The 24,820-nt window shown below is 40.7% G+C and overlaps 1 protein-coding gene across 6 annotated transcripts in view; it reads right to left on the bottom strand.

Moving 5' to 3' along the window:
* Nucleotides 1-24,820, bottom strand: part of PARP8 (poly(ADP-ribose) polymerase family member 8) — a 158,475-nt gene that overhangs the window by 2,458 nt on the left and 131,197 nt on the right. For all 6 annotated transcript variants that reach the window (XM_079994780.1, XM_079994783.1, XM_079994782.1 and 3 more), the window contains 11 exons: nucleotides 23,706-23,798; nucleotides 19,158-19,283; nucleotides 13,771-13,836; nucleotides 11,582-11,649; nucleotides 10,515-10,563; nucleotides 7,198-7,310; nucleotides 6,822-6,894; nucleotides 5,921-5,990; nucleotides 2,589-2,665; nucleotides 1,413-1,482; nucleotides 22-106 (listed from right to left, as the gene is read on the bottom strand). In XM_079994780.1, the coding sequence (XP_079850906.1) occupies nucleotides 22-106; nucleotides 1,413-1,482; nucleotides 2,589-2,665; nucleotides 5,921-5,990; nucleotides 6,822-6,894; nucleotides 7,198-7,310; nucleotides 10,515-10,563; nucleotides 11,582-11,649; nucleotides 13,771-13,836; nucleotides 19,158-19,283; nucleotides 23,706-23,798 (890 nt within the window). The remainder of the gene's footprint in view (nucleotides 1-21; nucleotides 107-1,412; nucleotides 1,483-2,588; nucleotides 2,666-5,920; nucleotides 5,991-6,821; nucleotides 6,895-7,197; nucleotides 7,311-10,514; nucleotides 10,564-11,581; nucleotides 11,650-13,770; nucleotides 13,837-19,157; nucleotides 19,284-23,705; nucleotides 23,799-24,820) is intronic.

Raw genomic sequence — 24,820 nt, forward strand, 5'->3', positions numbered from 1 at the left:
TTGAAAGTCCTCTGTACTTACACAAAGAAGAATCTCGTGCACACATGATCAGTGTTGGGAACTACCCATATCTCCCCATGTTTGTGCAGATCAGGTGAAGTTATCACTATAAAGAAGAGAAAAAATATTGACAAAATGCCTGCTGAGTTTCTTTATTAGCGGTCAACAGACCATTAAAGCGTTTTAAAACATCTGAGAAGCACAAATGATGACATTAATAAAAATGTAAAAGTAAAGGTGAAGGTAAAGGACCCCTGGCAGTTAAGTCAAATCGCGAACGACTCTGGGGTTGCAATGCTCATCTTGCTTTCAGGCCGAGGGAGCCAGCGTTCGTCTGCAGACAGTTTTTCCGGGTCATGTGGCCAGCATGACTAAGCCACTACTGGTGCAACGGAACACCGAAACCAGAGCAGCGCACGGAAACGCCAATGACCTTCCCACTGGAGTGGTACCTATTTATCTACTTGCACTTTGACGTGCTTTCGAACTGCTAGGTTGGCAGGAGCTGGGACCAAGCAACATGAGCTCATCCCGTCGTGGGGATTCGAACCGCTGACCTTCTGACTGGCAAGCCCTAGGATCCGTGGTTTAGACCACAGCGCCACCCGTGTCTCTTCATATGTCAGGCAGTCATGAGAAGGTCTAATAATATTCAAAAACATTTGCTCTGTGATTGACTTATTAGATAGAGCCTTGAAGCAAAGTGATCAGAAGAGATTCAGAGGAGTGATCGGGGACGGACTGTGTGGATATATCAAATCTTTCCTAGCCCCTTGATAAAAGTTATAATAGAAAAGGACATGCAAGAAAATAATCCACCTCAGCATTATTACAGGGGGCAGCACCTGTTCTCTGAGATTTTATTATATCTGCCATCTAAGAAATTAGAGGGGAGATCATTAAACTTTTCCTGAGAAAAAGTCTTCCTATATTTAGGGATAGATAACCACCCCAATTATGGCATGGTATCTCCAGTGACTTGGGATAACAAGATCCCTTGGAAACCTATATCCATATGCCTCTGCTTAAGCATTGATTTGGCTTCCTTTAAATCCATGGGTAGCCAGGTATGAGGGTGATGGACCAATTGAGATAACTTTTTGCACCACAGCCTTCAATCATGGTTTCAAAAGAAACCATTGTTGCCTTGGAGACCAAGGAACTTGGGGTAGGCACAAGACAACAATGGAACCAAAAAAGATGGAATAAATCCATTCTAAGCACCTGCAGAATTCAAACCAGCTGTAGAGAATTCTCTGTTAAGAGACCCCTACCACCCCTTCTCAATTCCCAGGCTTCCTGTGAAGAGGAAATGATGTCACTATGCAACCAAGTTAGGTTTGAGGTGTAGTCGCTTCATTCTGACTGCGGGAAGAAGACACCGTCTTGTCTTTATTGTTCTTCTTGCTTACCTTCACATAAGGCTATACATTTTAAGTTCCGGCTTTGCAAAAACTGAGACTGCTGTCCTTTTTTCTGCGACTGTAAGGGAAGGCAAGCGTTGGAAGACAAAATTATACTAAATACGGATCACTGACTAAATAGTTACTAAATATGACGTTGTGCTCTAAAAAGAAAGCAATCTGAGGAAGGGCTGTAGCTCAGTAGTAGAACAACTGCTTTTCATGGAGAATGCCCCAGGTATAATCCCCATTGGCATCGCCAGGTACCTCAGGGAATGGCTGATGCCTGGATCCCTACACAGCCGCTGTCAGTCAATGTAGACTGTACTAAACTAAACTCATAGTCTGATTTGGTTTTAAGAATGCTTCCTCTGTTCCAGTGGTACAGTATTTTTTTTTTTTAAAAAAAACCCCAATGTTGGCCAATGAAGGAGTTATTAATAGGTCCGGTTGACATATTCTTGCTAGAAGTACTGATATCATTACTGTTCTGGCAAATCTATAAACATTCTCTGTAATATTGCTCATAGCTATCAGTTCAATCCTTGGTTTAATAACAGATCAAATTTCTCCTAGCAGTAGGAGAGCAGAAAAAATTCCTTACAAGAGACATATATTTGCTGACAGGTGAACGAAAGAGTTCAAATTAGGATAATATATGTGACAGTGTAAATCTTTTTTGATTACCAATCAAGCATGAGATATTTGAGCTCTCATTAGCCCTTCCTGTGGAGTTGTATATATACCAGTTATGTCTGTTAGTGCCAAGATAGAGCACAGGGCAACAATACTGGGATGGGGAACCTGTTGTCCTAATAATAATAATAATAATATAATATACCACTCATCTGACTGGATGGACTACATCTCCCATCATGCCTGACATTTGGCCATGGTGGCTGGGGATGCTGGGAGCTGGAGTCCAGCAACTTCTGAAGGGTCGCAGGTTCCCCATCCCTGCAACAGAGGAACGGCAGTCCAACAACTTACTATTTGACACAGAAAACAGTTCTTGTAGAATTCTCAGTTGCCAATGCAATGCCCTTATGGATTCCTCCACCACCACTATCTCATGTGCACATGAATGCTTTGGGGCTTAATAAGCCTCATATCCTGTACCTGCCCTGAGCTAGCAAGGACATAAAACTAAAATGTCTTTTAGAAATGCTTCATACATTTCTTTACCTGTAACACATTGCTGTTTTTACTGCCTGAAGCAGGCTCATCCTTCGCTGACACCTTCTGCTGCTTCTTGTTCATCCCTAAAGACATTAGATTTACATCAGACATACTGGTGCGTAAAATGTCAGATGTTCCACTTCATATAAATGGAGAGTGCATGCAGACACGGATGTTACAGCTGATTCTTCTTTCTAGCAGCTGACAATCCTGGTAAACTGAACACTTTCTATGCTGCCAGCGAGATGGTACAATCTCCTCTGCATCCTGTGCTGGCTCAGTCCTGTCTCATCACTTCTTCACGGCTTTCCACTCACCATCACCAGCAGAGTTGTCATTAGCAGTAGCACCTGCCTGCCCACCTTTTGTGCAGGTGCATTGAAGCACTCTTCAGCAGTGCAGCTCCCCCCACCAGCAGGGCCAGCCAGGGCTGGGTGGAGGGACAGCCAAACCCCACCCCCCCCACCCCTCAGATGGCAGATTGGGGGTTTGGATTGCTCCGCATGGTTTTTATTTCAGGGATTTCAAAACTATATTTTATCAGAAAGGAGTCTAAGAGAGTTACGTTTCATGCACAGAGATATGGCCGTAGCTGTCAACTTTTCCCTTTTTTAAAGGGAAATTCCCTTATTCCGAATAGGATTCCTCACAAGAAAAGGGAAAAGTTGACAGCTATGGATATGGCCTTTGGGGGGGCAACAGTTTTGTTGGACAACAAGAGAATAAAATTACAATAAAGGAGTAAATAGTGTGTGTGTGGGAATCCTGCAAATTTGCTCGGGTAGCTAAATTAACCACATTATATTAAAACAAGGGGGAAACAGTGACGGAACAAACTGGAATCCCTCTGTAGCCTATGATTTTTATTTTTATTTTTTGCTTTGGATTTTCAGTGGTTTATGGCTAGTAGATAACTAATACTTCATTTCATTTCAGCTTGCCTTGGATTTTTTAAAGGATTATTGTTTTACTATAAATATTTGTAAAGCAAATACACTACCATATGGATAAAGAGATGTTCTCTTTTGATTTGTACGCTTTTTCTTGTGGTGGAGACCAAATCAATTAGCAACAAAGACAAAATTGGGAATGTGGGAGGCAGGTGCCGTCTCCCCTCCCACTGCAGCAAAAAATCCTACCCACCTCCCCTGGACTTTGCAGTTTGGGATTAGCCAATCACCCGATCAGTCGCCTGCTTGGAAGTAAGCAGTAATTTTCTGGGAGGGCGCAGCGATATCTCCTACACCTAGGAATACATTCCCTCTCTCCACCAAACTATTGCTGTAAATGCTGCTGGGGTTTACATGACAATCTGGCAGATGACTTTTTTTGGTCACAGCTGGCATGTTCAGTATGAGTGGGGAAGGCATTAAACCAAACTGCAGAAGACAAGTGAAACATTTATTATTATTATTATTATTATTATTATTATTATTATTAATATTAATATTTTTTAATTTATACTCCGCCCTTCCCGGTTCAGAAAACTGGGCTCAGGGAGGCTAAGAACAAATTTAAAACACTTAATTGATGCAACAAAAAACCAGCATGCAGTATAAAACGTGAATAACAATAAATTCAGAATTCAAAAATCAATTTAGGGGGGAAATCCATCCAATAAACATTAGATGATCACCAGGGCTAGCTGGCTAAATTAGTCCTACTTGGGCCAGCGAGGAGACCAGGGGAGAATTAGCTGAGAGATCCCAGAGCGGGTAATCTTCATAAAAAGGGGAGGAAAGGAAGAGGAATAAAAGAACAGGCTAAGTTCAAATTGAAAGCCATGCGGAATAGCTCTGTCTGACAGGCCCTGCGAAAGGAAGTTAAATCCTGTAGGGTCCTGGTCTCATGCGGCAGAGCATTCCACCAGGCGAAGGGCTCATTATTCAACCAGTTCTTCGCAGCCAACTGGCTGGAGGGTACATGGGAGGAGAGCCAACTGGGGGAACTGGTGGCTTCGTCACATCTATGCCTGTTCTTGTGACACGAGATGGAGCTTGACACACCTCTAAGCATGGACCAGTTAATGGACTGATTTGGTGCTTGGAGCCATGATGAAATTGTTGCCTATGTAAGCTGGGAGTGTTAGTTGTCTCCTGCCTCTCACCCCGGGGAGACCACACTGTAGGCTGCTGCCAGTATGTTGCATATCCTTGTAAAGGTACCAGGTGTGTATCCTAGCAATCTATATGTCTGCAACCCAGTGTGCATTGTGAAATACAGATCATATATGTGTGGGATGTGAAACACAAGAGCAGTCAATTACAACATTCCTAGAGTGTACATGTTTAGACATGGGGAGGGATGTTTGTCCAGCCAGCAGGTAAATTTCCTGTTTCCCTCTGGGCTGGGACAGACTTCCTCTGCATGTGACTAGAGGTGGGTGTGGCCTCACCTGTGCAGGTAATGATAAAAGCACAGGGCAGGGGCAGCCATCTCTCTCTTGCCTCTCTTCCATCGCTCTTCCATCTGCTGAGTGAAAGATGCCCTCTTGGCTCCCAGCCAAGAGAGGACAAAGGGACTATCTTCTTATAAGATAGATTCTAAATGTATGTTACTTCATTAAGACTAAGTCTGCCTTCTGGGATCTGATTGTGAACAGAATGTAAGTAAACTCTTTTTATACTTTTGTAAAGGACTGTGTCGTGTCTTCTATTTTATGAGGGAATAAGGGGAAATTACCAGAATAGTTATTATAGAGGTTCTAGCGAACCCGAGCAAACGCTGCCGTTGCAAACTTAAAATAAAGGGGAATGTTTTACTCTGCTGATATTGGAAACTTGTTAACACAAGTTGGATAAGGATATAATCAGACAATATATCCTCTCCTGCATCCCTGAACATTCCCACAATATGCTCTGTGCTGTATCCAACTAAATTGTTGTGCATGCAGAACAACTTTAATGAGTGCAATGTAACTTTGCAGCCATCTCCTCCCCCTGCAGGTCCCTCAAATCTGCATGAGCAGATATGGGGGCAGTGCGGGGTGTGTGCCGGTAAAGGAAAGCAGGGTTAATACCGCTGGGCTTGTGAAAGTTGTTCCACACATGCAATAATTTAGTTGGATTCAACTCCCTCTGTTGGGCCAGAAAACTGCAACAACTTCCAGCCTCCACAAAGTCTTCCTGTGAGATATGACTATCTGACTTCCATTCCTGCTTATCCTTCCTCTTCCATCTTTTAATCTCTCCAACAAACACAGCCTTGAGCCATATATAGAACGAGGAGGAAAGTTGCCACAGGCTAATTCAGCAGGCATTTGGTTCTCTGTTTTAAAAATACATTCACTCTGCCATATCCCACTCCCCTCTGCACATAGAGAGATTTAAAAACATCACCTGAGTAACCAAAAGATATGCTTGACAATGGACTAAGGTAGATTCCACTTCCAAACATTGCACCATGGAGCTGCAACAAAACAAGGACCTTTTAGCTCATTCTTAAATCGGTACAGTTCTTAGACCTGCTGCAGATTAAGAGCATACAACATTTGAATTGTTTTAGTCTCATCTCAAACTCTCAATTTATTTAGTATTCAGTGGTATACAGTCTTTGAACTGCTGTTAGCTATAATGGCTAACATTATAGAGAACTGTACCCAAAGGACCTGTAGCTCAGTGGTTAAGCAACTGCTTTGAATGCAAAAGGTCCCATGTTCAAACCCTGCCATTTCCAGGTAGGGCTGGGAGGGAACCCTGTCTGAAATCTTGCACAGCCTCTTTTACTCAGTGCAGGCCTTGTTAAGCTAGCTGGAATAATCGTTTGACTTGATGCATGGCATCTTCCCATGTTCCTTTGAGACCCTTATCCTTATTGCTTAAGCTGTTCAAAGCCATCAAAGTTGGTGGCCATTGCTACACCTGCCACAGCAAATACTACACATCAAGCAATGCATTATGGGTGGGAAACCTGTGGCCCCTTTGAAGTTTTTGGATGCGAGAACCCACCAACTTCAGCCAGAAGAGCCAAACATAGGAGTTGTAGCCCCAAAACAACTGGGAGGTCGCAGCTTCCCCCCTGCTGCATTATGTGAATTAGTACAGTTTTGTCTGTCTGGAATCTACTTTGTGTTGCAATTCAATCCTATACAAGTCTACTCAGAAATAAAGACCCCTGAGTTTACTGGGACTTTCTTCCAGATAAACAATGCTGTTTATAAGCTTGTAACTTCAATGTCTTGCACCCAAAGCTGCCTTTAAGAAACAACCCATATATTTTCCTTTTCAGTTTTACTTTTACCTGCAATCTTGTATTGGAAGCAACTACTAAGCCATTCCTCAGGATAGAGTGCCAGTTTTCAATGTGTGACCCACTTTCAGAGGGGGGAAAAACACACAGAGAGGAAATTAGTACTGTCATAGAGAAACCAAAATGAAAAACAATGTGTTTAGTTTTTTTATTATTATGCATTTTGTGTTCTCAATTTGTATTTTTTATGATGCAAACAGCCCTGTGATCTTCAGATGAAGGGCAGTATACAAATTAAAAATAATAATAACAATAAATAATAAAACTAGCCATTTGCTCTAAAACCATGTGCTGGAAGAAGAAAATTATGCCTTTCAGAATATTTCATACTGGTGATTTTTTAAAATTTGCAGCTTTGGATACTCACTGAAATGCAAAGGTACTTCCATAGAGATTTTTAGCAGCTCTGAAATTGGATTCTTTGGCTGGTGGACTGCTGAGCAGAAGAAACTGATGTGGGGTGTGCATAAACTTCAATTGCTGAAAAAGAATAGGAGCAAACCAGCAAAGGGAGGTTAGGGACATATTCTAATTCTCATGAATTCTCTAGTGTAAACATATTTTTAAGGGTCAAACTAGGCTTAAAATGAGGGATCTGCAAACAAGATCTAAAAGACCAAAGCAATCCCTCATCCCTGATATGCAATTAGCTCTGTGGCCCTTAACTCCTTCTCCTTTGCACTGTTTTCTTGCCCACCCTGCCCTTGATTGCTATTTATTCCCGAGGAAAAATAGGCTTGGAACCATATATCTGTATTTTTTGTTGAAGAAAAGCCAACAGCAGTTGATCCAATGGGAGTTAGAGATGGGAGTTCAGCCAGGAAAACTGTTCAGGGTTCACCCTGCCTAACTCCCATAACCCACAGTCTAATCTCCGAAAAATACCCCATTAGATATAACAATCACATAGCTCCTACGTCTAACATTTTATTTTCAGCTTATCAAAAAAACTTGTGTTTGGAGATTTAAAAAAATCTAACAAGGAAAAAAGGAAAATACCTCTTGTGTTTTCCTATTCTCCGTGACATCGTTTATACTGTGACAAGGCATGCAGCTAAAGATGGGTGAACGTTCTCTGACTTGCCTTATGCTTTTCTGAGTTTTCTTCAAAACATCTCAGAAGAAAAGCCCGGGTCTTTCTAAGTTGTTCTGGTTTCTTCTGAGAAAGCTTTTTTCAAAACCGGATTTTGGGGAGCATATGCCAATGACTTCTCCCAGTCCTTTCAAAGCAACCTTACACTGCCACATAGTGGGGGAACCAGGGGAAGGAAGGTTCACTCATTATAGCAGACACCTTGCAGACCTCTTCATTCTAGCCAAGATTGTCCTGAGCATGCTCAGGAATGTCACCAAGGAGTGTTGATTGTTGCCTGCTGAATTGCACAAGACCTGCCATTTCCCATGACCCTTAACTTAATGGATTTGGCATGGAGATATAGGGAAGTGATAGTGATGATGATTTCTTTGGCACAGAAATGGAAGCAAGAAGAACTACCGATGAAAGAAGAATGGCAGACGTAATGAATTGACTATGCAGAATTGGATAAGATGACAGGAAGGATTCAAAACCTGCAGGATCAGAGATTCTCAGAGGACTGGAGTAAATATATGACCTATTTGAAAAGCAATTGTAATCAACAGATTATGCAATACTGAAAATAATGAAATGTAGATTAAGTGATAAAGACTGGGAAATCTTCAGATGCAGTTGATGGGAGTCAAAAACATTGTATAAGATAAGAGAGTATGTTATATGATTTTTGGAAATTATTTGTAAAATATCAATAAAAATATTAATAAATAAAAAAGATAGTGATGATGATTTCTTAGCCACTCTTCGCCCTGAAGTCCAAGGGCAGGTAACAGCAATTCAAAAGCACATCACACCCCAAATTCTGAGAGCAGTGACTACCAAAAGGATTCCTTTCTCCTGATCTTAATACCAGGGTCTGTAGGGAAGGAGTGAATCTTCCAGATCTCTGTCCAACAAATTCCAGTAGAAAATGATGCTCATGAACCTACTAGAACTTAGGCTTTAATGATGAGTCCTACAATGTATGTATGGTATTGCATCTGGTTTTCCCCACCACTTAGAAGAATAAGTTGGCACAGGGAGACAGTAGAAAGTAGCAGCAGTGGCTGGCTGGCTTGGTGAGAGTTTGGGCTCTGTTCACAATGGAGCTCAGATTTCCAAACTTTGGTGGGAGAAGTTTGTACTTCAAACTCTTCTCCCCACTTTCCAAAATCCATTGTCATTTCTACATCCAACCTATCATGTCATCACCCAGTGCTATCAGATGGTGGATGGAATACTTTATATTGAAAGACAGAGCCAATAATCCATAAGATGATCTAAGTTAACACGGCTTGTTCCAAGACATTTAATTAACAGTGGGCTGCATAGAGATGGCTTTAATGCAGTTATTACCCATCAAAATAAATTGGAGCCTACATGCCTAAGTGAACATTTCATCTATTACATTTTGTTCTATCCTCTGAAGTCAACTGACTGCCTATTTGAGATTTATTTATCATGGCTAAGTCTTGCTGAAATAAATGGGACTTATCAGAACAGTTCTACACACATCTCCTAAAAAATGAGTTCTGTTAAGTCCACTGAGACTTATTTCTAGGTAAGGGTGTATAGGATCGCAGTTGTAAACACAGTCAAATGAATTCATTTTAATGGCTCTTGGAAGGTTATAACATTATTTTGCAATATAACTCATGCCTATAATGAGAGCAGGCAGGGAGGAAACTATAATTCTTGAACTCACTCACTTGGACATTTCCTGATGTTCCAATTTTGCCAATCTTTCAAGAATTGACTTGCAGTGGCTGGAACTGAACAGGTGCTAAATGGTCTTTGGACTATGCCTTCTAAATATTTTAATGACTGTCTTTTAATTGCTTATTTAGTTAGTTATTTTCATATGAAGTTGTCCAATTCCAGCACAATCGTTTGCAAGTTTACTGGAAGTAAATGCCCTGTTCTCCTGGTCAGCTCCCTGATAGCAGCAGTAGGATGAACATCTAGCAAACAGGCCGGAGGTTAGTCTGAACAGCTGTGACTGCACATACATGGACATTCCTTTGAAATCAGTAGGACTTGTTGAATATGCAACAAGACCAAACCAATAGCCAGATGCAATGGATTCAGAAGCATTCAGTGTATATTGTACTGGGTGATGGGCTGCTGAATGTTAATAAGCAGTCTCATAGCCAGCATTCATTGCCTGCCCAAGACATTTGGTTGCCTGAGGTGGAGCAGCAACTCAGTCAAGCACGAGACTCTTAATCTCAGGTTCATGAGTTTGAGTCCCACATTGGGCCAAAAGATTCCTGCATTGCAGGGAGTTGGACTAGATGACCCAAGTGGTCCCTTCTAATTCTACAATTCTATGATTATCTTTCCCTCCTCTGACCCCCAGCCTAGTATCTAAGACTGGTCACTTTATTTGGCCCCTGAAGAAGACAATCCCACAAGCACCTCTTCTCCTGCCCGGCAGTAAAATGTAATAAAATATATAATAAAAATAACAATTTGTTTCCTGTTCAGGACAGCCATTTCCCTGTATGATAAGGCCATTTCTGTCATTACATCTCTATGCAATCGATTCACAAATATGCCCACCTGCAAAGTGTTTTAATTTTATATTATAGAAGATCCAACACAACACTTACCCTGTTAACAGGTAGCTTCACAATATGTGATCTGTTACTTGAAATAACCCTGAAAATAACAATAGATTATATATATAAAAGATATCCCACTGTTGTAGTACTAAAGTATCACTAGCAACAACTAAAATCATACATAAAGAAATGTTTGTTTTTGGAAAAGCTTGCCTAAACAGCAAAACACTGATAGATGAGGGTATTGTCAAGTGAGGGGCAGAGTGTTCCTCTGCGCTGACACAAAGAGGGCCATTTCTCTTCTTTCCATCAGCTGAGCCTTCACATTAGTCAGGGCATAGTGAAGGGCCTCTTTCTCAACGCTTAGGGCACAGGGAGGCAGGTATGGGAAGAGGTGGCCCTTAAGGTCCCTGGATATGAAACAAGACAGGTAACTATCAGGTTGGTTTTCCTATAAAAGTACTGGCAGGTACCTTCATTCCATTTTATTAAAGCCCACACAGATGATGGAAAGCCCCCAAAGTCTGGCTCCCTCACCCCAAGATAGCTTGGCCATTTGTATCATTCTGCCAAGCAGAAATGGGGATTTTACCACGCATTCGTTAAATCAGCGTCTTAATGTATCAAATGCATTTAACTTCATGGGCTCCTTGTGTATGCAACAAGTGAGAATTTACAGGTGTGAAATGATTTTGGATAGTCGACCCATTTTTCTGGGGCTCGTTTTCAATTGACATTCACAAATGAATGACAGGATTCATCCCCATGGGGTTGTTTTTAACTTTCCCAACAACTGCACTCCTTTCGAGTAATGGGAAGCCTGCGCCTCCTTGCCATATGCCCATTCTATGGCCCAGATCCATCTTTAAAAAGCAACCTTAAAATTCAATGAATGAAGTGGAGCTGCTGAATGTGCAGGATAAATAAGTATGCATGGACTTCCCATTTCACCAATTAGTCAGGCAAACTGCACTGCAACAAGGGCTGTATTGAACATGGTAAGATCTTCTCTCACAGGAGGTGATGGATTGTGCCCTGCATTAATGACAAATGGGATTGCTAAGAACGAATCATGTCATCAAACACCTAGCATGCCATCTAAGTGAGATCTTTACCACTGCAGAAGAGGATGAGCAAGTGGGTCTTGTTTGTCCATCTGCTTCTTTATTTCTAAATAAGGTGCCTAGGAAATAATAACAGTGTTACAGATAGCCAAGGGAACATTCTGAAAGCTAGACAACAGAAGCTTGGGTGGATTCTGGTAACTCTCCCCACCGGAAAAGGTGCAGGAACTTTCACCAATAGCCGCATCTTATGCACAAAAAAATGGAATCGCCCAACAAAATCTTGCCATTATCCTTACCTCCTAATGGGAATCTGTTCGGGGTTCCAGTTAGCCAGCCCTAGTTCCCCAGTTTCCTTTTCCAACTTTCACTCAATAGTCTGCTGCAGCTGAGCATGCTCAGTTCTTATTGGGCTGGGTATTTTTCAGAGGGGGCTGCATGCACCTTAAGGGATTTTTTGGTTTTGTACTTCTGCAAGTCTTGACATTTCTCTGATTAAAGCATTGTTAGCCTCTGTTCCCCCCATGGACTTGCTTTGGCTGCATTTCTGTTGGCACTCAACACCTGAGCTTGCTAGCAGAGGAAGCAATTCAGTGCCAAGTGTAGACAGAGCTATCTTTTTTGGTGTGGAAACCATTCTTTTACCATTCTTTTTGTACTCTAAGACATGTTGACTTGCAGCTCACCAAGACTCATCATCGAAACCAGAATTCATGCACACCAAAAGGACCACTTAATAGTGGCTTCACTTTCAAAGCATTACAGATGCTTGTAAGACTCAGACATCAAACCAGTCTCCCTAGAGATCCATTCACAATGATATCCTCATATGACAAACTATCTTTACCTCCGTTTTGTAAAGGTCAGCTCACTTGTTTATGCTTCATACTGACTCATAACCCTTCACAAAAATACATGAGTAGATCCTTGCAAAACAGCGGTAAAGATAGCATGCTCAGGAAAGAATGCACAATTGTTTAAAGAGAACCACGGGAAGAATCAAATACTAGAATTATTACAGGAGAATTCTAACTGAAATGTTGTCTATGCAACTAGATTATGTCTACACTTACTCTTTTTGGATGTAATGATAAACCATAATACCAGCAGCACTTAGCCTCAAATTCAAGTGCTGCTCCTCACTCCCTTCCAGTGTGACTGTGAGGAGATCAGATGCCATTACATCCTGTTTAGGTTGGCCAGTGTTTGTCTTACAGATAAATTAGTGAGAACTCTGGTTAGTTTTGTTTGCTCGGAGAAGTCAGGATCCAACCCTGGTTTATGATCCCAGCTTTGTAACAAATAAGAGTTCCCACAAGTTCAGAGATAACAAGAGTCTTTCTGAGCTTCCCCTGCACTTGACTTTGGATGTTCACAAGAAGTCCTGATTAGTTTAAAACTGGAAGAGGATACCTTCAGTCTTCCCTTCACAGCTATGTGGATGGAGGAGACGGGAGGAGAGAGCATGTGACCTTGAGAATTCACTGCTGCTCATGCAAATAATGATAAATCATGCATCACACCTGAACCGAACTGTCCAGAGCAATCTTGTGTACCCTCCTAACGTACAATTCTTATGGACTCATGGATTAATGAAGTGTATGGCAAGGCATTCACTTTGTCACTTTACAGCACAACTTGAAAGGATATAACAGAAACTAGCTTCTATGGAGTATTGAGAAGATTCACACTACAACCCCCAGCCCACTCCCCTTTTACTTAAGCAAGTACACTTTTAGTTGTAAAGCCATCATCACAGCAGATCATCACAAAATCAATAGAGTTGGATCCAGAGAGGAGCCATGCTCAGAGCACATCCATTGGCATCAATGAGAATTAAGCTAGCTATGAACCAGTCCAATGTCTCCCCTCACCTCTGGCCCTTTAGAAGGCTTTGGCTTGGCTGTCATATTGCATTCAAATAAACACATAAAAATTTAGTGAGCAGCCACTGATCACTGCTCCATTCCATTGATGGTGGGAACAATCTACTGCTCCTAAGCAGCCTCCGCTGAAAATAAATACTTTTGTGTAACTCTTGCTCATTTCCATTCGAGCTTTATGCGCCTGCCTTCTGGTTCATTGATTTTATGTTGTAGCTTGCTGGACTTTCAAAGTCTATTACTTTGATAGGCTTTTCTTGTATGGCTTTAGTAAAACAACCGTGCAAACAATGTTGCAAACTCATAAACAGATGTACCTTACCAACAGTTAAGGAACAAAATGAGTTTTATGCTTACCTGCGTCATTTCTCTTATTGAAGTAATACTATCCAGTGCTTTCATGACTCGGTCATAATTCTTCTTCTACGGTGAAACAAATGAATAGATTAAACACAATAGATTATGAATGGATTAAATGCAAAGCCTCCCAATGGGAGGGAAATTCTTAAAGGGAAAATCTAAAAAGAACAGAGAGACAGATGAAGAGGAGGAGGAGAAGGATGAAGAAGAAGAAGAGGAAGAGGAAGAAGAGGAGAAAGAGGAATCATAAAGAGAAAATTTGATAAAATTGTATATTTTAATTATCGGAAGACATGGCGTTGAAATTATGGAATTGGAATATTAATGGGATGAATGATAAAAAGAAAAGAAATAGTATTGAACAATATTTAAAAAGGAAAAATTTGGATATCATCTGTCTACAAGAAACACATGTCGCAAGAAAGCACAAAAAAATTTTGATCAATAACAGATTGGGCAACGAATTTATATCCTCAGACAAAGAAAAGAAGAGAGGCATAGTCCTTTATGTTAGGAAAAATATAGAAGCTCAACAGATCTTCAAAGATGAAGAAGGAAGAATAATTGCAATACAGATCAACTGGCAGGGCGAAAAATTAATAATTGTCGGGATCTATGCACCTAATGGAAATAAGACTGATTTTTATAAGAAATTGGAAGAAAGATTGTTTGAATATATGGATCAAAAAATCATAATAATGGGAGATATGAATGGAGTGGTTTCAACGGAAATGGACAGATTAAGAGAAAAAAGTGACAGCAAAGAGGGGAAACTACCGAAGACCTTTTTTACACTGGTGAAAAACCTCAATTTAATCGACATCTGGAGACTCAGACACCCATTAGAAAAAGAGTTCACTTTTTATTCAGAACCAAATCAGTCCATGTCAAGAATAGACCAAATCTGGATCTCGAATGAACTAACTACTAGAATTCAACAAATAGAAATCCAACCTAGAGTAATTTCGGATCATAATCCAATAAAAATGGAGATAAAGATGTATGAAGAAAGAACATTTAGATGGAGATTGAAAGACTATCTTTTGGAAGATGAAAGAATCATTCAAGACGCCCGGAAAAAACTGATGGAGTACTTTGCAGATAATATGAATAAAGGCACAAAGATCAGTACAGTTTGGGATGCAAGCAAAGCAGTAATGAGGGGATTCTTCATCCAGCAGAATGCGATCAAAAATAAGAACAGAGAGAAAGGGAAGAAGGAAATCCTAAAACAAATAATGGACAATGAACAAAAGTTAATTAAGAAGCCAAATAACATCAAGATAAAACAAAACATCAAAATTCTGCAGACACAATTCGCCATGATTATAAACAAAGAAGTCGAATGGAACATTAAAAGGCTGAGACAAAGGAATTTTGAATTCGCAAACAAACCTGGAAAATGGCTTGCATGGCAAATAAAAAAAAGGAAAGAGCAAGGTACAATTAACAGAATTATTGTGGAGGGCGAGGAAATAGAGAACCCAAAAGGTATCAGAAAAGGATTTTTGGATTTCTACAAACATCTATATGCAAAGCGAGAGAAAAACAACACTAAGAAGATAGAGAACTTTTTGAAAAGAAAAAAGGTGCAAAAGATCCCGACAGAAATGAAAGACAGACTGAATGCCCCAATAGAGAATGAGGAGATAGTAGAAATTATAAAACAGATGAAAAAAGGAAAGGCACCAGGGCCAGATGGATTTACAGCAACATATTATAAAGAAATGAGGGACTCCTTGATTGTACCACTTAAAGAAGTTATGAACAACATCTTGAAACAACAGGACATACCAGGAACATGGAAAGAAGCCTTCATAACACTCATACCAAAACAAGACTCGGATCTCACACAAGTGAAAAATTATAGACCGATATCTCTGCTAAACACAGATTATAAGATTTTTTCGGGCATTTTAGCATCAAGATTTAAGAAGATACTGCTACAGCATATCCATAAAGATCAAGCAGGTTTCTTACCTGGCAGACATATGAAGGATAATGTAAGAAATATAATAAATATTTTGGAATATTTGACTGCCAGCAATGAGAGACAAGCTGTTTTAATGTTTGTGGATGCAGAGAAAGCGTTTGATAATGTTTCATGGGAATTTATGCTGAAAAATCTGGAAATGATGGAAGTGGGAGAAGATTTTTATAATGGTATAAAGGCGATATATTCAGAGCAAAGTGCTAAATTGATAGTAAATAATGTAATTACAGAGGAACTGAAAATAAAGAAGGGTACAAGACAGGGATGCCCTCTATCACCACTGTTATTCATCATGGTTCTGGAGGTCCTATTGAGTTCTATCAGACAAAATGAACTAATAAAGGGGGTAACAGTAGGTCAAAACCAATATAAAGTTAAAGCCTTTGCCGATGATCTGGTAATTACGATGGAGGATCCAACAAATAGTTTAAAAGAAGTTATAAAAGAAATTGACCAATTTGGAAGAGTGGCCGGATTTGTATTAAATAAAAGGAAAACTAAACTTATGGTGAAGAATTTGGATCAAAGCACGATTGAAGAAGTGCAAAGAGAAACAGAGATGGAAGTGGCAAAGAAGGTTAAATATTTAGGAATATGGTTAACCCAAAAAAATATTGACTTATACCAAAACAATTACATGACAATTTGGAACAATATTAAGAGAGACCTCGAAGTGTGGAGTAGGATGAAGTTATCCTTTTGGGGCAGAATTTCTTCAATCAAGATGAGTGTGCTTCCAAGGATGTTGTTTCTATTTCAAATGATCCCAATAATTAAGGGAACAAAGATCTTCAAAGATTGGCAAAGAACGATTTCAAAATATATCTGGCAGGGCAAGAAGCCACGAATACAATTTAAATTATTAACTGATGCGAAAGAAAGAGGTGGCTTCGCCCTGCCGGACCTGAAACTTTATTATGAAGCATCTTGTCTCTGTTGGATAAAGGAGTGGATAACACTAAAAGACAATAAGCTACTAGACTTGGAAGGGTTTGATAATAGGTTTGGCTGGCATGCCTATTTATGGGCAGGAAAGAAGAAAGCTCATAAAAGTTTTGCCAACCACATTTTTAGAGGTGCCCTTATAGAAATATGGGACAGGTACCAAAATATTTTGGAACCAAATGTACCACATTGGCTATCCCCACTAGAGGTCATGAGTGTTAAAAAGATAAATATGAGAGAGGACTGGATGACTTATGGAGATATTGTAATTAACGAAGGGGGGAAATGGAAACTGAAGCCATATGAACAAGTTAAAAAATATGTATATGATTGGTTGCACTACTTCCAAACAAATGATATGTTTAAGAAGGATTGTAGAGAGAGGAAATATATTGAAGGAGAGTCTAGATTTCAGAAGGAAATAATTAATAATGATTATAAGGTATTGTCAAAAATGTACAAAATGTTATTGGAATGGCAAACAAAGGATGAAGAAGTTAAGTCAGTCATGATACATTGGGCCAGGGACTTTGGTTATAATATACAGTTAGCGGATTGGGAGAAGGTGTGGAATGAAAATATGAAATTCACTGCATGCATGACGATAAAGGAAAATATTATGAAAATGGTATACAGATGGTATATCACTCCCGTAAAACTAGCAAAAATGTATAAGACATGTAACAAATGTTGGAAGTGTAAAGAGAGGGAAGGGACATTTTATCATATGTGGTGGGAGTGTAAGAAAGTAAAAGGCTTCTGGGAAATGATATATAATGAGTTGAAAAGAATGTTTAAATATACATTTGTGAAGAAACCAGAAGCTTTCTTGTTAGGAATCACAGGAAGAGAAATTAATAGAATTGATCATAAACTTTTTCAATATGCAGTGACTGCGGCAAGAATTTTAATGGCTCAAAAATGGAAACAAGAAGAATTACCAACATTGGAAGAATGGAGACGGAAATTGATGGATTTTGCGGAACTAGACAAACTGACAGGAAAAATTAGATACCAGAAAGATCACAAGTTCACACAGGACTGGAGAAAGTTTACGATTTATCTGGAAAATATTTGTGATGAACAGACAACGCTAGTTGGTTTTAAAGAGGCTTTGTGATGAGAAAGGGTATTGTGGGAGGGATAAGAGTTGTAAAGTTTAATTAACTGGCAATACAATTATAAAGGAAATGTGAAACAGATATAAAATCATGAGGATTGTGGAGGAAGCGGGGGGAAGTCCAAAAGAATTTGACATGATGGTTGATGTGAATGTCTTATTTAAATTTGTAAAAGAAAACTTTTCTAAAAAATTAATAAAAAAAAAAAAAAAAAGGATTAAATGCAAAGCATTTTAAAAAAAGCTAACAGTGTACTCACAAAGAGCAGGAATCTTTGTACAATAGTACGTAGATACCATGCATTACAGATAATGTTCTATAATAAACATCTGCCTATTTGCAAATGAGGTTTGGATGGGCCAATCTTTGCTTGAGAAGACTTCTTTATTTTGGGAGGCTTTTAAATTGTCAGAATTGAAAATTTAAGTTGAAAACTGTGTGATAACTGATTTGCCTGATTGAAATAGCTGCTCCTTCTATTCTATTTTTAGTTTGTGGTTTTTATAGCACTGATGATGTTACAATTTTCTGTTGTGATTTTCACTGCTTGTAAACTGCCTTGTTGAGTAGCTGTGCATCAGACCGGTAGAATATCTGTTTAAATAAATCTTTTGTTTTGTCTTCTTTGGTGTCCTCTGCCCTGGGCCAGTGTTGGGGTCCAGAGATTACACACACATGAGGGCGGTGGGTGGTTGGTGGAGGAATCCTGAGTGATTGGCTGGGAAGTGAATATCTCCCAGGGTGAGAAGCCAGGAGAAGAAAGGAGGGTCTACCACTTTCTGCAGGTAGCAAGGTTTAAGAGCTATTTTTGAGAGAGGACTCTGTGCGTTCTTTTTCTTTCTCTGTTTTTATTTAGCTTAGTTTCTTATTGTATTATGAAAAAGCTTTAATAAAATATTATGGAGGGAAAAGAGATGGCAGAAACTGTCATTATCTGAATGACCACAGGTTCCCCAGCCCTCTCTAACTGCTCTACAGCACTGTTTTAAGCACTGTGATCCGTTCGAAAGCACGTCAAAGTGCAAGTAGATAAATAGGTACCGCTCCGGAGGGAAGGTAAACGGCATTTCGATGTGCTGCTCTGGTTCGCCAGAAGAGGCTAAGTCATGCTGGCCACATGACCCGGAAGCTGTACGCCGGCTCCCTTGGCCAATAAAGTGAGATGAGCGCCGCAACTCCAGAGTCGGTCACGACTGGACCCAATGGTCAGGGGTCCCTTTACCTTTACCTTATACCTTTTCTTAATATTGCATCATGCCTCTGAAGAAGGATTCACATTCAAAACACATTAGACTCAAAAACCATAAAATGTAGAATGTACTTACCCTGGGATTAAAGGCCAGCATCTGAGAGTCATTAGGATCAACTACAGAAGGATATGGCTCAAAAATGACAACTTTCCTGGGTGATTCCAATGCAGAGCGGCACATGGAGACCAACAAGTCTACAACCTGGAGATAAAAATGGAAACATGCACAGTCTCTCTTTCTCTCTTTTTGCGAGAAATAATATCTTTGGCACTTTTCCCCATGGCTGGTTCATCCTTTTTCAGCCTGAGGGATACATTCTCTATTGGGCAACTTCAGGAGGCCATACTCCAGTGGTGAGCATGACCAGAGGGGAACGGGAGCAGAGCAAAGAATGTAAATATATACAATAGACTAGCTTTGCACACAGTCTCACACACCCCTCTCTTTCTTCCAATGAAGTAAGCAAGCAGCATTATCAGAGTTCAAGGATACATTCCAGACAGGCAAAAACACTTTAGGATAGTAGGGCTGCGGCATGGGAAATACCGTATTTTTTGCTCTATAGGACGCACCGGAGGATAAGATGCACCTAGTTTGGGGGGGGGGGGAGGAAACAAGAAGAAAAAATTCTGAACCCCAGAAGCCAGAACAACAAGAGGGATCTGGCTTCTGGGATAGCCTCTTGCTGTTCTGGCTTCGGGGACAGCCTTTGAAGCCTCTGCAGGGCAGCGGGGTGAAGGCTTTGCACAGTCATCCCCAAGCTAGAATAGGGAGAAGGAGCGCTGCGCAGCGCTTCGTCTCCATGTTCTGGCTTTGGGCTTAGCCGCGCAGCCTGCATTCGCTCCATAAGACGCGCACACATTTTCCTTTACTTTTTAGAAGGGAAAAAGTGTGTCCTATAGAGTAAAAAATACGGTAGATGATGTGACTGAGGGGAGGCTATGCCATGATGCACAGCCACCACTGCAGATGGCTAGGAAGTAATACTGCAGCTATCAACTCAGTAGGCCAGTGACATAAGGGGCCAATTGGGTTTCACCCGATTATATAAAGCTGCTAGTTCTGGGCTGGCTCCTCACCACGTTCCTCAGGTAGAAACCCCATTCAGGGATTCAGATCACTCACTCAACCAATAAGCATAGGGCAGCAAGTTCATACTTCCTGATACACTCATTCACTTAGTGACTGGATGGTGCCATCACAGAGGTCTCATTCAACAGGATCAGAAAAACAGTTGGTGGCACAGTTCCTGATCACATGAACAAAGCCCTCTGCATTTATACAGTTGTCTGTGCAGGGCATTCACTTGCTTACTTCCAAAATATCACTCTCAGCTAGTGATAAAGTCCTGAGCTGAGAATCTTATCTTTCATAACACATGGAAAGAATGATTCCTCAAAATGTAGCTGTAAACTTACTTGGATAAATTAGTTAGCAAAAATAATGGCACTCTAAAAGGAGACCATTTCTGAAGAAAGAAAGGAGGACTTTAAAATAAATAAATGATTTGACCATGTGATATTAAGATTGATTTCAACTAATTGTAAGATAGAAAAATCACCGGCCAAATATCCTGAAATTCTAAGTTGCACATATATTATTATTCTGGCATGGCACGGAAAGAAATGAATGGTTTTGTTCAGAGTCCCTCCCTCTTTCTATCTTAGATTTAAAATAGTTCACTCACTGAACCCATTTAAAAAAGAAGATGGATTTTGATTAACACTTCCCTGGGGTTCCACCCACAACCCCAGACAGACTCTGACTCATGCCAGTTCTAAAACCTTTATGTTCAGATCTCTGGAGGGAAATAAAAAAATAATGATCCTTCCAATAAGTGAAATAAAAAAGGAAAAACACCAGGAAGAGGAGGCAGATCAAGGCTGCATTCCTCATCCTCCTTTGCACACTTGGAATGATTGCCACCGACTAGTTGCCAGTGAACCAGCACACCAGTGCTGCCCAGCAGGAAGACTAAATGCATGAATTGCCAATAAATATGGATTCAATAAATGAATTGCCAATAAATATGGAGGGACGCAAGTGGCACTGTGGGTTAAACCACAGAGCCTAGGACTTGCCAATCAGAAGGTCGGCGGTTCAAATCCCCTCAACGAGGTGAGCTCCAGTTCCTCGGTCCCTGCTCCTGCCAACCTAGCAGTTCGAAAGCACGTCAAAGTGCAAGTAGATGAATAGGTACCGCTCCGGCGGGAAGGTAAACAGTGTTTCCGTGCGCTGCTCTGGTTCGCCAGAAGCGGCTTAGTCATGCTGGCCACATGACCCAGAAGCTGTACGCCGGCTCCCTTGGCCAATAAAGCAAGATGAGCGTCACAACCCCAGAGTCGGTCACGACTGGACCTAATGGTCAGGGGTCCCTTTACCTTTACCTTATGGATTCAAACACCAGCTTAGTCAAAGAACCACTGGGTACCTATTGTCCTTTAGCCCTCCAGATGGTGATGAATTCCAGTTCCCATCATCCCTGGCCACTGGCCATGCTTACTGGAGCTGATGTGAGTTGCAGTTCAGCAACATCTGGAGGACCAGATATTTCCCATACCTGCTTCAGGCAAATGTAGACAGATGGTACTTTAAGGTGACTTGACCCACTGAAATTCTAAAACTAGTTTACAAGCTGTTGGGAATCACAAGTGGGGAGAGCACTGTTGTACTCAGCTCCTGCTTGGTCTTCTTGTGAGCATTTGGTTCGCCACCACGAGAACAATGCCAGACTAGATGGATCTTTGGTCCAATGTGGGGGTCTTCTTACATTGTTATCTAATGTGGTGACCACTATTGTGACAGACCCAATGGCCCAGTTGACTGCTCACCTCTTTTTTAGCCATTTAACAGAGAATCAAAGTCTCCAAAGAGAGCCAGAGAAAAGAACATCTTGGTGCACATTTATGAACAAGTGAACAGAGTGAATCTCAGGGAGACATTTTGGAGACTACCAAGTCTCTGTGTTTATCTGGGTGTCTGCTGTGGAAACTAGCAGCTCAGCTGTCCTTGCTAGCCTGCTGGAATTCCAGACTGAGATAGTAACCAAGTAACCAAGGTCTTAGCACAGGAAGAGAGAGAGAATGGTTTAAGATTTGAGATTGGGGAAGCAAGACTCATCTGTGCCAGGGCTCTGTTTATCTGCTTCTGTACCTGCTTTAGTATTAAGATGCTTGAAGAAGGGAAATAATCAGTGAATGAATGAAATTTTTGATCCATTCTTACTTTTGACCTTTTGTGCTGTCCTGTTTTGTTTTGTTGTGTTTTTAAAATTATTTATGCTTTTCAGGGTTATTGTTGTTGTTGTTTAGTCGTTTAGTCGTGTCCGACTCTTCGTGACCCCATGGACGCCAGGCACTTCTGTCTTCCACAAGGGTTATACATTTCACTAATTTTACAATCATTTTAACATTTCAAAACTTGACTTCCTTCCCCCTCTTTCTGTGGTTCCTTAAATTTATTTTTAATATATTCTGCATATCCAAAGTTCTATCCTGTTTTATTAACATACAATATTTTAAAAAATATATAATAAAAGGCTAAAATAAGGAAAACGACCCCTGCTATTAATTGTCTTGGCAATGCGCCTTCTTTATAGAGTCAGAGGCGATGGCTTTGATTAGACTTGGGAATTTGGAAAAGAGTAATACTGTAGGCTTCCCATCTTCTAGGAAAGGGCTATCCCTCAGGCAGGAATTCTTGGTCTTTGATACTACACCACCATAAAATCACAGAACTGCAGAGTAGGAAGGGACCACAAGGCTCATCTAGTCCATCTAGTCCTGTAATGCAGGAATCTTTTGCCCAACATGGGGCTTGAACCCACAACCCTGATATTAAGAGTCTCATGCTCTACTGACTGAGCTATCCAGCAACCAATAGTCTGGGCTTCTTTCACTCTAACACAGAGTCTGTGGGCAAAGGTTGGGCTGTATGTGTGGAGCCCCCAGTTCCCAAAAGGCTGACAACCCCTGCTGTACCCAGAGTGCTCCAAGGGGAGCCTATAGGCAATGGTTCCCATTCCACAAAAATCTGTGCAAAAGTAGACATGTCACTGTGAAGATTTTGGAAATGAAATTCCTTCATCTCTCTACTCAGCCATGAAGTTAATTGGGTAACTTCTCTGTCTAACCTCTCTCTTAGGGCTGTTGTGAAGATAAATTGGGGTGGGCGTTGGGGGTTAGGAGAACCAGCTTGGAAGATACTCTTCATTCCCTGGAGGGTTTTGGATAAAGTGATATTTTCCTAGAAGGGTTGAGAAAAAGAAAAGTCTCAGCCGTTTTCTCTGAAAAACGTCATCTGTGATATTTTGGCTCAGCTCTAAATAACACTGCGTTTAATGTGAGATTTCTTATACTCCAAGTGCAGGCAGAGTTTCAAAAGAATAAAATGAAAGCTTGAACTTTTAACTCAACTTTTCATTTGCTGTAGGGTGAAATTCGAGCACTTCTGAAAATACCAGCTGCTCAGTAAAATCATAGCACCATTAGTCCTCGGTGCTTTGGATGCAACAGGGGGGAAATAAAATGTAGCAAAATGACATGGGAAGATGGGAAGATGCTTAATAATAATTGAGCTGGCAATGCAAACATCATTCCTGATCGTGTATTTGTTTCACTTTACCTGAGCCCCTGTTGCGATTTCATCTGCTGCTTCATTCATCACACCGAGAGTTTGGAAAGCAAATACACACAGCTCCCGTTCACACACGGTAGGCTAAGATCGGGGTGGAAAAAGAGAGAGAGAATCTGCATGAGTTGCATTCATGAAAATTTAGGGAAATGCCCAGCTTTATGAAGGCTTGTATACTGCAAGGGCTTCATGGTTATACATCCTTGTTGCGTTAAAAGGCAGGCTATGAAACAGCAACAGCAACAACAACAACAACAACAACAACAACAACAACAACAACAGTTTGTCTCTGTAGTCTTTGAAAAAAAGAATTATCATTATCACCACAATCATCGTGTTCATTTGTATGGCACTTTCCTACAGAATTCTGCCCCAAGAAGCTCACAACATGTCAGGTGAACCATTAGGTGTAACGATTCAAGAAATATATACGACAAACAATTGACAATTATAAAGAACAGTAATATCAAATACAGAAATACAACCCCGTCAATCCATATAGGTTTGTATGAAGCAATGCAAATAACTCAATCTAATTTAACAGCTCAAAACTAAACAGGAGAGAGACTAATGCCTAACACAAAAATAAAAAAGTAGTTCTACAAAACATCCATAGGCCCCCGACGCTGCTATTTCCAATAATTCAGATCCAAGGTAAAAACTCTGCCTCTCTCACCTGGAATACTGCAGACACTGCCAGACTGGCTCTCACCTAGAGGGGCCTTATGACCACTATTATCATGGGCTCTCACTCCACACAGAGGCCAACAACTTTCCTTCCACATTCTCCCACCAATGAGCACAGAACCATAGAATAAACATCATTGCAGCAGTGACCTGGGCCTCTGATCCTTGGGAAATGGTAGCTCCTAGCTGATGCCCATAGTAAGGACACAGTGTTTAATGAATGCCAGAGACTGCAGTAGGTTAACTGTAACTGACACTTTTTTGTCCAAAAGCATCTATGCACCAACCCTAAGAAAATCACTAAGAGCAGAGTCACATCATAGCTACAATTCCCAGCATGCTTGACAAACTACAGTTCCCAGGATGCTTTGCGAGAAGGCATGTGCTTTAAATGTGTGTTGAATGTGCTTATGTGTGGT

This window comes from Podarcis cretensis, assembly GCF_951804945.1.
Source record: "Podarcis cretensis genome assembly, chromosome: 11".
In the NCBI taxonomy this organism is placed as follows: domain Eukaryota; kingdom Metazoa; phylum Chordata; class Lepidosauria; order Squamata; family Lacertidae; genus Podarcis; species Podarcis cretensis.